Source organism: Pelodiscus sinensis, chromosome 21, assembly GCF_052426305.1.
Source record: "Pelodiscus sinensis isolate ZL-2025 chromosome 21, ASM5242630v1, whole genome shotgun sequence".
NCBI lineage: Eukaryota > Metazoa > Chordata > Testudines > Trionychidae > Pelodiscus > Pelodiscus sinensis.
The window spans coordinates 19,345,235-19,357,964 of record NC_143072.1 but is presented as its reverse complement, the minus strand read 5'-3'; the positions used below and the strand labels follow the sequence as shown (position 1 = coordinate 19,357,964).

Genomic DNA, 12,730 nt, shown 5'->3' with positions numbered 1-12,730 from the left:
CAGGGAGGGGCAGGGGGAGGGCGAGGGCGAGGGCAGGGGCTGCTCTGGCTGGTGTGGAGCAGGGGGCGCTCCAACCCGCCTGCCCCCCCTTCATTAGTTAACTAATTAAACATTACGTTTAACCACTTAACCAATTCATAGAATCATAGAATCATAGAATAATAGGACTGGAAGGGACCTCGAGAGGCCATCGAGTCCAGCCCCCCACCCTCAAGGCAGGACCAAGCTCCACCTACACCATCCCTGACAGATATCTATCTAACCTGTTCTTAAATATCTCCAGAGAGGGAGATTCCACCACCTCCCTTGGCAATTTATTCCAATATTTGACCACCCTGACAGTTAGGAATTTTTTCCTAATGTCCAATCTAAACCTCCCCTGCTGCACTTTAAGCCCATTACTCCTTGTCCTGTCCTCAGAAACCAAGAGGAACAAATTTTCTCCTTCCTCCTTGTGACACCCTTTTAGATATTTGAAAACCGCTATCATGTCCCCCCTTAATCTTCTTTTTTCCAAACTAAACAAGCCCAGGGTTAAACAGGACTGTACATCCCTCTCTCATAGACTGGATGTCCCCAACTTATGAAGGGTTTTGTTCCAAAAGGTTGTGTGAACGGCAGTTGTTTGGAACTCGGAACACATTTTCCCATAGAAACAATGTGATAAATGGGTAGTCAGGTTCCCAGGCTAGCCCACAAATGCCTATTTAACCCATCCAGTAGTTGAAATGCTGTGTATTTGCAATGAAAGACAGTAAAAATCGTGTATTTAACCTTGAGTGCTAGAGGAAAGGCAGGCTTAATTAGAGGAGGAAGTAGGCCAAGATTCTGAGGGGGACTTCCGGGAATCCCCCCTGGCTGCCACCTCTTTCCCCCATGCGGGCCGGGCCCTGTGCTGGCTCCTGTGACCAGCCCCATCCCTCGACTGCCCCCCTTCCCCCTCGTGGGCTGCACCCAGCCCCCGCTTACGTGGAGGCAGCAAGTGGTACAAGTGTGGGCCGGAGAACTCCGGAGGAGCAGGAGGCAGCTGCCCTGCAGCCGGTGCCTGGAGAGAAACAGCCCTTCAAAGCACCGCTTCTCTCCAGCCACTGGTTGTGCGACCGCCCCCTGCCCCTCAGAGTCCCCTGGCCAGAACCTTTGCCGCTCACCACCACCCATGCCTCTTGCCGGCTCCCCCAAGGTGGCGGGACAGCTTTGGTTTGTGGGTGCAGATGTTCATCAGTGAGACGTCTGTACCTCGCGCCGTGCCTGTACTGCATCTCTCCGCTCTTCCAGGCTGCTCTGGTGTGGGATTCGGTGTGAAAACATGGCCAGAATCCTGCTCCCTGAAGAAACCCGCTTGGCCGTTGCAAACGGCAGTGCCCTTCAGCAAACTGCCAGACACCCGTGCACTCGGGCTTCAAGGCCAGCCTTACTCATATCCTGTGCCAATTTCCTCCTCCTCCTCCGACAAATCTAATCAATAGGGGCACCAGCCTCCAGCAAATTCAATCCGTTCCCACAGCCAACCCCTCCTGACCTTTCCAAAGGGGCCCTTCTCCAATTGAGTAACTCCACCATAGAGGCAGCCATCACTCCTGGCCTCCTCAAAGGAAGCCTCAGAATAGGCTGTCACTGGGGCCTATATCCAGGGACAGCTCCTGCTGGCTGAGTCTAGTGCTAGGAAAATAAAGGCCTAGGCTTAACGGCCGTCCAGCCTCAAGATAAATGAACCCTCCACAGCAATTGCAGTGCCCTAATAGAAGAAAACAAAGGATGCCATGGAGCGGCCCAACACACGATGGAAGGATGAGGACACATCAAAGGCAACAAGACTTGTTCAAAGCCCCCCAACTTAATTGTCAATTAAGCATGCATCAGGGGGACAATGCCATGACAACGCAGGGCCGCATGCTGGTGTGTTATTGTAAAGCCAGGAGGAGAACACTGAAAAACAGCTGATTCTGCTGACAATGTGCTTGTAGGGCACCTTGTAAGCAATCAGCCTCTGACAGAAGGGCAAACCTCTTCCCTGCCACCCCTATTGTGTGGGACATTCCAGGGTTAGGGTCACATTTTGGTCACCATGTACTTGCTGTATGTGGAATGGATCCATGGCTGGATGAGGGGAAATGATCAAGCTTTCCTCCCCTGCTCCCCCTCCCTCTGCCCTGCATAAGCCTGCTTTTATAATCCCATTACCATAATACGTTCCGCGCTCATTCATAAGTGCCTTATATTTATGTTCTAAAACAAGGGTGGGCAAATACTGGCCCATGAGCCCGATCCGGTCTGCCAGCGGGCCCGCCACCTCCCTCCCTTCTGCGGATGCCAGCTCCAGCCCTGGGGAAGTTGGTAGCAGCTGTCCTGCTGTTTCCGGGGCGGCCCACTTGCCCTGCCCCTGCCGGCTCCCTACCTGCACCTCCACAAGTACAGGGGATCACAGCTCCTGTTGGCCTCACATTGCCATTCCCAGCTGATGGGAGCTGCGATCGCCCGTACCTGCGGAGGGGCAGGTAAATTCAGCAGCAATGACCCACCGGGGTGAACTGCTGATGTTTTATTGCCCACCTCCATTCTCAAGTATGTCTCACGGACCACATACTGCACTGTGCTAACAAGTACCAATCCAAATGGACTCCATTTAGCTTCACTGGAGTCACTCTGGATTTATACTGGTGTAAAATCAAAGTAGGACTTGGCTGCAGTATGGCTTGGGCGGTGGCGGAGTCTTTGAGAGGCTCTTCATCTGTGTGCTTTACTATTTGATGCCTGAAATGCGGCCTGGACTCCAGGTGGCGGTGCAGTGGTCAGTAAATCAAAGTGATGAATACATGCCATAAAATCATTATTTACCTCTGGCCATAATGCAGGCAAGAGAGAGATTTGTTCCCCTAAGTCACTGATATCTTGAAAACCATGCTGATCTTAGATGGACAGCACAGAAAAAAAAAAAAAAAAAAACCACCACCGGTTTCCATTACCCAAGGTGTCCCCTCTGAATGAGGGCAGCACGTTCAATGATACTTACCAAAGAGACTTATCAGGGAGCTGCACGTTTAGCAGAGAGGGCCCCAAACAGGCACAGTGTACAGAGCCTGTACATAATGGTTCCTAGTCCAAACCTCTGCAAACGCCCCCAGCGAAGCCCTTCTGTGGCATTTGCCTTCTGTATTCCCTCTGCCCTCTCTTGACTTTTTAGACCTTTGCTGACTCTCTCAAGTCTAGCTGATCGGTTGCAGCATCGTAGCAGAGATACTCAGATGCAGCATTAGAACCAATCGCTCATCCACATTAACACGGGTGCACAAAGTGAGCTAGCCCCTGGCGTCCGATCTGGCCACAGCACGCGGATTTGTTCCACGGGGAACTGCAAGTTCCAGTTCTGGACTCAAGGGAACACACCCCAGGTGGCTCTGCCCAGAACGTGGGCATTCCACACGGCTCACCAGCAGCTGTCTCGATGTAAGCACAAAGCCCAGGGTCCCTGCAAGCAGTAATGCAGAGAACAGGCCAGGGCGGGGTCCCTGCAGATAGTAATAGGAAACAAGGCTGCGTGTTCTGGAAAGAACATAAAGAACCCCCCACCCCAGCACATGGAGGGAATCCTGCTTCTCTTTCCCCACTAGGCCTAGCCAAGGGAGCAGCCACTCATTTGGAGGGATTGCAGCAGGGCTCATGAGAAGTGTTGTGCCGAAAATCCCACAGGATGCTGCACTGAGTCATATGGAGGGGTGAGACCACCCGAGACAGCCACCCTTATCACTCCAACAAGCATGTGCCAGACCTCACCTTCCCCTGTCTCCGGGCCTTAATTAGCTTTGTTTGCAGGTCAACAATGGGGCTCCAGCCACTAGTGGCTTTTGGGGAAAACAGCCCCCTTTCTCTGATCCCTAGCTAGAGACCCAGTTCTTATTCAAAAGTGAAGTTATCAGAGTTAGACTGGAAACACCTTTCCTTTGGGTCAGGGCCCAGGTCTCATTATAGGTTGGAACAAGTCAGCTGGACAGTGCGGCTTTTACCTTTGCTCCATTGCTTAATTTGTAATGAAAACAGCACCCAGACTCAAGCGGTCATACCAGATGCAGCAAGGCCAGATGTCCCATGGCTATGAAACGCCAAGCTCTGAGGTGCCGGGCTCAGCCCTGGCAAGCCCAGGCAAAAATTAAGCATTTCTTTGCCCCCATTCTCCTTTCGTTTTACCCTTAGAGCGTCAGCTGCCTGGTAGGGACTGTGTCTATTAGTCTGTAAGTAATGGGTGATTCTAGGATGCTATACAATAAATTGTACATCCCAGAGGGGTGACCGTGTTAGTCTGCAACTTTAGAAACGAGTGGTCTTGTGAGCACCTTAGAGGCTAGGCAAAATATATAGGATTGCAAGCGTTTGTAGGCAAAACCCACTTCCTCCACTCCAATCCATCCGATGAAGTGGGTTTTGCCCACAAAAGCTCGTGATTCTATATATTTTGGCTAGTCTCTAAGGTGCCATAAGACCACTCCTTGTTATTAAATAATACAGACACTGTGTACCTAAGGAGGGCTTTCCAAGATACCGACTGCTCTTATTGCCCCCTCGCCTCCCCCCGGATTTAAAGTAGGACGGATTGCTCTGATTGTCTCTTTCTAGTAAAAGAGGAGGATGCTATATTGTTCAGTGAAGCATCAGAAAGACCCAACATTGAGAGCTGGTGACCCCTCGCTGACCCCCAGGCGACCCTAGTGCTTGTCAGAAAGCTGCCCTCTTTTGTTTGCCTCTTGAGCTTGCTGACTTTGGTGTGTAGATTACAGGTACAAGGACAATGGGGATTGTTTTCCCAACAATGCCTCTTGCCCCACACCACTCGCTCAAATCAGGGACTTCTCTGATTAGCCTCCACTCTCTTCTAGGCTGGCTCTTTTCCTCTTGCTCCCCCTCCCTCGCCTCCTTCGCCCCCACAGCGGTGCTGTCTCTGGGCTGCAAATCTCAGATGAATTACAGAAGGAGAAAATGGAGACGAATCCAACTGGGACAGGGGAAAGCACGGAGAGAGGCCCTTTATCCCAGGCAAATCACCTGGAAAGGGAGAAAAGTTCAGTCTCCTGGACCTGGATGAGTTTAACAGGGATGCGGGGGGAGAGGAATAGGACACGGGCAGGCATCTCCACCGACCTTCATGGTGGAATCAGTTTGTGTGTGACAGCAGCCAGGTCTTCAGGCCAGCCTGCTCAGCCCAAGAGACCATTAAACATCATTGCTTTGTTTTGGCTGGGCCAGAAGCAGGAGGACAATTCTGTGCCTGGTGGGCGGAGAGAGGGGGGCAAAGTATCGCTTCCTTCCAGAGCTCCTGACTCAAGAGCTGCTGAAAGGCCAGCATGCCAGGGGATGGTGCAGAGGCTGCCCATATAGGCCAGAGCTGGGCAGTCGGTAACACCCTGTCCCCTCTGGCAAAACAAAGCACCTCACACATTCAATTCTGGCTGCAGCTTTCTTTGAATGAGCTATTCTGGAGCGGGCCTGTGCCAACTAGCTACCATCCCGGGCAGTGCCCTGCATTGTTTCTAACACAGCCCGGCACAGCGCTCTGCCCTGCTGCACAAGGGCCAAACTATGCCAGCAAGTGGGCAAGCTAACCCAAGAGTACAGATCTGGCCTTAAAAATCTCTTCCCGTGTGCCTCCTTCTGGGGTGGCGTGCGTGGACTGCACAACAGCCACCTACAACAGCCACGCTGGCCGCGTCACCATACCCTGTGTCTCCTCCCAAGAGCTCTATCTGCCCCGCAGGGACACGTGTGAGGAGGAGCGCTGCTCACCCCAGCAGAGGGAAAATGACAGAGAAGCAAAGTGACTTGCCCATGGTTCAGTTTTCCCAGACTCCCGACCCAGTGAGCTGAACCATAAGACCCCTCGCCTCTGCCTTCCTGAGGAGGCAGGCGCCTTTGGGGGCGAAGAGTCACTATCCTGAAGTGGAGGGACATGCTAGCGAGGCAGAGGTGGTACCCCTAGAGCCTCAGTCTGCCATCGCTGTGGCCTGGGTGCCCAAACACACAGCCACCCCCTCTGCCAGCCACGGGAAAGGAGTCTTCACTGGGGTGGGGCTGGGAGCATGCTGTGGGGTTGGGGAAGGGCAGAGGAAGGGGGGGGGGGAAAGAGCTGGAGCTCTGTACCTGGCAGCCCCATGAGCTGTTAGGCTGAGATGGAAGAAAGGGCATTGAATGGCCTAACCAGCTGTTTTCGGATGTATCCCAATCAGTTTAACTGATTAAATAGGTTCAGAGGGGTAGTTTTTCTGATTAAACAGGGGCAGGAGGGAGCTGCTTTGGCCAGGCCAGGCTGGACACAGATGGGGGCTGCTCCGGCTGGGCTGGAGTGCCCCCCCACCTGCATTGGGCTCCACAAGGCTGGAGCAGCTGTAACCCACACACCTCGCGCGGTTCACGGAGTGGCACTTAGATCACTTACCGCGGAGAGATAAGAACAAAGGAGCTCTCCAGCCTCAGCTGAGCCAGCTGGCTTTATAGCTCAAGCAGTAGAGGTTCCTACGCTAAGTTCCCGAGGTCCCAGTGGCAGTTACACAGTCCCCTGCCTGCAGCAGGTGGAGGGGCAGCTCTAGCCCACCAGTTAACCAAAACCAGTAAGCATCACCCAATGAGGGTGGTGCCTACCAGTTAGGGATGTGAATTGTTAACAAGCTATTTGTGAGTCGCTGATCAATCCATTCTTTCAACCCCCAAATCATAGGTGATTCATGGTAGCAACTTGAAGGTGCGCTGCCCTTGCCAAAATGTTAATTGCTAAATGGAGAACCTCCTTCTGCCCCCTCCCTGCTCCTCCGAATGGCCCTCCCTGCACCCCCTCACCCGCAGGCTCTAACCACCTTTGCCCCGAACATTGTGATCTCATCTGTGAGCATTCTCTCGTATTCACAGGCAGTCCCGGTGGGGGTAGACGCCCACGGATTAGCTCAGCCAGGACCTGTGCCCCTGCCTAGGCTCGAAGCAAATGCAAAATCTCAATGCAAAGAGGCCAAGTCCAAATTGCCACATTTCACCATGTTCCAGGGCGTTATTGAGACCCACTCCTTGGCACAGGGCAGACCGGGAGACTCCCTCCACCATGGGCGGGTGACTCTTAGCCTCATTTTCCACCAGCCAAGACTGGGATTTGGAAGTAAGCCCCCAACGCGGGACGCTTCACCGGGTGTGGGGTTCTGCAGCGGAGATGGGGACGGCGCTCATCTCACAGAGTGACTGAGCAGCAGTTTGAAAGCGCCCGGGGCGCATTTCACCAACCGGGGAGACCAATTCTGCTCCCACCTACGCTCCCGCAGCCCCACTGATCTCGCATCGCTGGTCAGATGAATGATTCTGAGGGTCCCGTTTAGGCACGAAATGAATGGGAGGCAGTTGCATATTGATTGGGCCCAGTGGTAGAAAGCATGTCAGCTTGCTCCGGTTTGTGTTCCGAGGGTGTCCAGAACGAGTGACTTGCACCTCCTGGCTATTGCAGGGGGACTTTTTTCTGCCCCTGACATAAAACATTTCCTCGGCTCACACAGCGGGGCGGATAGTGCTGTGTCCTGAAAGCAGGACGATGGAGCCGATCTGCTTTATCTTGCAGTCTTGTTATCACAGGTGAGACCTTCCTGGTCTGGCACCCTCAGGACCTGGTCCCAGATGAGGGATTTTTCCAGATCTGAGGAGATTATTTCTGGTCCCCCTGCTGATGGCCCCCCCTCCCACCAGGCTTCCCAGCTCCCCTCCCCCCTCCAGCCCAGCTGAACCTCGTGCTGGGCTTCCTGGCTCCCTCTCCCCCTTCCCCCCAGCCCAACTGAACTGCAGCCCAGCTGTGCTGCATGCTGGGCTCCTGCCCCCGCTTGAATCGCATTGGGCTCACGGTCCCCCATTTCCCACAGTGCGCTGGGACTCTGATCCTGAAGCATCTGTGGTCCAGCTGGATCAGAATTCCGGTTTATCGAGGTGCGCCCTGTGTTATTTATTTGCCTTGTGGTAGCCCCCTCGCAGCCCCAAGACAAAGACAGAAAGATGGGCCTCGCCCCAAAGAGCTTATCATCAAATACTTCTTGGCTGATTTTCCTGCCACATCCTTTCTTGCCCATGACATTCAGTTGCACACCCTACGAGTGCCAAAGCAGGGCAAGCTACACACTACTTTTCCAGTTCCAGCAAGATTAAGGAATCAAATCAATATAATAAAAATCAGCCAAAAAAAAAATCAAAGGAGGTTCCACCTTGTTGAAATCCAATTCGCAATCAATGCATAATAAACCTACATCAGGTCTCTCTCACACACTTTTCTCATTTGTGTTTCAGTAGCATCGACAAAGCACAAGGTCCCACTGTGCAGCGGGGTTTGTATGAACGTACTCAGAGAGACAGCCCCGGTTCCAAGATGTTTAAATAGACCAGACAGACTAAAGCCACAAGCCTTACCCCCAAAATTCCCTGAGACAGGGAATTAATGCACAGAGGGACTTGACCCAGGTCACAAAGACCTCACAGACAGCAGAATTGAAGCCGTATAGCCTTAGACCTAGTTTGATGCTTTAATCAGCTCACCCTTCCTCTTCGTGAACAACATTGCACCAAGCCACACAACCACCAAGCTGTCCAGGAAGGGATCTATCTATCCCTATTTTACAGGTGTGGGACCCAGATTAAAATCGCTCCAGATCACACTGCTGCGGAGCCAGATCTCCAAAGTCTTGCTTCCCGCCCCAGACACGCCCACCGGGAGAGATTCCGGCTTACCTGGCATTTTGCTGGGGGGCGATGCGCTGGGCTGGGCGGGGTGGGGAGAGCTGTGAGGCAGCAGGAGGTTCATGCTGTGCGGCTGGCCCGTGCTGTAGGCATCCATGGCCAGTTTCTGGCGGAAAGCCTCCTCTTTCCGTCGGTTGGCAAACCAGTTGTAGACGCGAACCTCCGTCACCAGGTTGGATCCCAGCCCGTGTGCTTTGGAGGGGGACACGCCTCGCTGGAGACATTCCGCCCTGTGGGGAGGGGAGAAAACACTTGGAATGAGTCGCCATCTGCCCTGGGACACCCTCGAAAACCTGTAACACTGTGTAGCATTTCCATGACTCTTTCCTGGCTCACAGCACCATACAGACAGGAGTGAATTCAACCCCCATGACACCTCTGTGCAGTAGGTGGTGAAGGAATGACCCTATTTTACAGGTGGAGAAACTGAGGCAGAATGGGGCTGGGTGACTTGACCAAGGCCACACCATGAAACAGCAGCTATCTGGACCGCTCTCTTTCACAAGGCATTTTACGTAGGTGTTTACAAAGTCACCCATTCATGTAGGGTACTTATCTGGCCCATCTCCTCAAGGTCTTTAATGTATTTATCATCATGACACCCCAATCAGTAGGGCAATGCTGTTATCTTTGACAGACAGGGAACTGAGGCACAAAGAGACTATGTGACCTGCCCAAGGTCACCCAGGTATTTGGGGAGGGAGAGGGGGAACTGAACCCCTGTAACAAATTCCAGTCTAGGCCCCTGACCACAGACTCTTCCTCTCCTTCCCCACGCTTCCATCTTGCAGTCGCAGTTCCAATCCTGGCCACCACCCATTCGTCCAAAGCTGCATGTAAAACAGCGCATCAAATAAAAGGGTTCTCAGATGCTTCGAACAATTTGATATTGCGCTGGGTGTAAAAACAGGCTAAGGGTTGGGCTGGTGGGGGAGTGGCTGTGATTTTTCCACCCCTCCCTAAACAAGGCTAAAGGCGGCATTTGGAAGGGGCACAACCCCAGCAACCTGTGTGTGGCTACCCCTGCACTGTGAAAGAGCTGAGATTCACAGCCAAACCCTGTGGCCTGTAAGCATCTTCTTAAACTGTAAACACTGGTGGAGTCCACTTTATTTCAGTGGCCTTGCTCAGGTCCTTGTTATGCACCGGGCTAGGCCCTCTTCTGGATCAGAGCTTTAAAATCAACAGAAATACACATGCCCATGCATATACATATAGAAACTGCGGGGAAATTCTATCCACGTTAGTCAGGCCCATCGCATCTTCTTACACGGAAGGGAAGAATTTATGCTCAGGCCATTGTACTCTAAATGTATAATGGTAGAACTATGTCACTCAAAGGCGTGAAAAATCCACACCCCAGAGTGACTCAGTTGTACCAGCCTAACCCCCAGTGTAGCAGGGCTTCCCTCACTCTGTCTCTTGCAGAGGTGCACTAAGTACGTGGACAGGAGAAGCGCTCTGACAGCATAGTACAGGTGGAACTTCTCTAATCCGGCATTCTCTGGTCCAGCAACATCTGTGGACCGGCATGATTTCAGTTAGCCAGATGTCCACTTATCAAGGGCGTGGCCAACTTTCCTGCGGTCCCATAAAACTTGTTTACCGCCACCAGTATTCTCTGCTGTTATTTAGCTCTAATTTACCCCTAAATGTTTTTTACGAGTCCAGGAAGCAGTGGAAGTGTTGGGAATGCTGCTTAGGGGTGCCAGGTGTCCAGTTTTGAATCGGATAATCCAGTATTTGAGCTCTTTTCAGGAAACAAATTGAGAAAATATAAATGTCCGGTATTTTCTAAAGAAGATGTCATGTCATGTCAAGTATGTCTGGTATTTTTGTTGAAACCATCTGGCAACCCTAATGCGGCTACACAATATGGACCTCCCGTGGTCTGGCAAATTCTCTGGTTCGGCACAGGTCTTGTCCTGTGGGTACTGGACTAGGGAGGTTTAACCTGTCGCATCTTTTCTGAAGTGCTACAGCGGTGCTGATGTGGTGCTGGAGGTACAGGCCTGCTCTCAGAATCGATCAGAAGGGAAGGAGGGGGACATCTCCTCCAGAATTTCTGTGGAACTGTTTAACCAAGCTCCTGTTAAGTGTAACAGGTTCTCTCTCTCCGATAGTGCACACTAGAAGCTAAGTACTGTAAGGATTTGGCTTGCTTGTGAGAGTGTGGGTTTTTTTTTTTTTTTTAAACAAAGGCTCTGCAGCTAACAGAGACAATGGAGCTACGGGGAGGGAATCAGTCTCTTGAGCCAACTCTGAGCCATTTTACCTGTTACATTCCTCTACTAGGGCCTCCCTTTCCTCCTTGCTAGGGTTCTTTTGCCGGTCGTAGGCTTGGTACAAGATTTGTTGTGAGGCTGGCCCCCACTTGAATCGATTCCGTCGCATCTTCTTGCTGGGGGTTTCAGAGCAGGCATCGTCGAGTTGGCCCGTGCCCTGGCTCTGCTGATTGAACTCTGGAAAGAGAAACAGCAGCTGATCCTGACTGCTTTTGTCTGTCATATTTCCAGAACCCTGGACTGTCTGGTTGAACTCTGAAAGAGAAAGGAGCAGATTTGATCGGGCCTATAGCCACCACCACTCAAAAAAGAACCCACATTCATATTCACATTGTCACATTGTTTCCTGGTGCTCCCCCACCTGCCTGTCTATCCACCTGCTGTCAGTTTTCTATTGAAATTGTAAGCTCTTTGGGGCAGGGATTGTCTGTACAGTGCCTAATACCATGAGGTCTTGGTCAGCGGTTGGGGCTCATAGAATGTAACCGGCCTGAGAAGATCAGCCAGCAATTGCTTTGCATTGATGCCAATGGCTTTGCTTTGTTAGCAAAGTCACATGAACAGTTTTGAGACCCAGTCCAGCACACACCAGCCACACACACCCCCACCCGAGCCCCACCGCCAATAAAATTATCCTTGGATGTGTGAGACTGGGGCAGGCTAATCGCGTTAGCCTGTGCCTCTGATCTCTTCTGCCAAAGAACCTTAACAGCCTGCAGTTTAAAACAATAGGCAATTTATTTGCAGGCAGCAATCTGGATACCAACAGGGTCAGAGAGGGAACCCCCTTCTCCCTGCCATTTCCAAACCCACCCACTCCCTCACAGTGAAAAACGTGGAGCATGGACTTGTGAACAGCCTTTGCACAAAACTGTAAAGGTCGACACTTCAGGACAACGCCCCGATCACCTCTTGGGTGAGCAGCTCCCAGCTGTTTGCATCTTTGATACTTTATAAAGAAGGCTGGCAATTTGGGTCCTAGTCACTTTCCCTTAGCCATGCCTCAGTTTCCTCCCTCAAAAGGGTGCTGGGAATCAGTCCAGTAATGTTTCAGAGGGGCTCAGTGGCATCAAAATAAGCAAAGAGCCAACCTCTCAAAATGGACCAGGTAGCGACTCGAGAGAAAGGTGCCCAGTGCAATTTGGAGAAGTCACTCAGTCTCTCCGTGCCTCGGTTTCCCCCATGACCACCATTTATCTGCCGTGAGTGTGAGCTCTCCAGGGCAGGGTCGGTCTCTTACTAGGTGCAGGGGTTCTTTCATCGCTGGAATAAGTGCACTCTTCTCAGAAGCAATAGCTGGGTGGATGGACAAATTCTGTTCACCTTGCAGCGTCCACACTGGGGCCTAGGTCAACTTAATTGCACTGCACGGGGCGTGACATTTTTCACTGCTGTGAGCAATGTAGTTGAGTTGAGCTGACCTGACGTGGTGGTGCAGACCAGCTCTCGTCGGGACCTCGAGAGGCTACCGGTATAAAGTAACAACAAAGTAGCCATGGACGAGTTGGAAAGGGTTAATTGTTCCACTCCACGTTCAGAGAAAACACCCAAGGATTTGGAAGATTCTCTGTCCGAACTAGGGACGTGAAATAATGTTTTAAAAGTGGGATGGAAAGGGTTAACCAGTTATCAGCCTGCTTTTGGGGTAACCAGTTAACTGGCAGGGGAGTGCTCTGCACCGGAGGTGAGAGGCTGCTCCAGCCTGG

The 12,730-nt window shown here is 52.0% G+C and overlaps 1 protein-coding gene across 3 annotated transcripts in view; it reads right to left on the bottom strand.

The window, feature by feature from the left end:
- Positions 1 to 12,730, bottom strand: part of HNF1B (HNF1 homeobox B) — a 67,072-nt gene that overhangs the window by 38,500 nt on the left and 15,842 nt on the right. For 2 of the 3 annotated variants that reach the window (XM_006138618.5, XM_006138617.5), the window contains exons 3-4: positions 11,015 to 11,279; positions 8,731 to 8,969 (exon numbers count right to left, since the gene is read on the bottom strand). In XM_006138618.5, coding sequence (XP_006138680.3) covers positions 8,731 to 8,969; positions 11,015 to 11,279 — 504 coding nt within the window. The remainder of the gene's footprint in view (positions 1 to 8,730; positions 8,970 to 11,014; positions 11,280 to 12,730) is intronic. The other variant, XM_006138619.5, reaches the window with a different exon arrangement.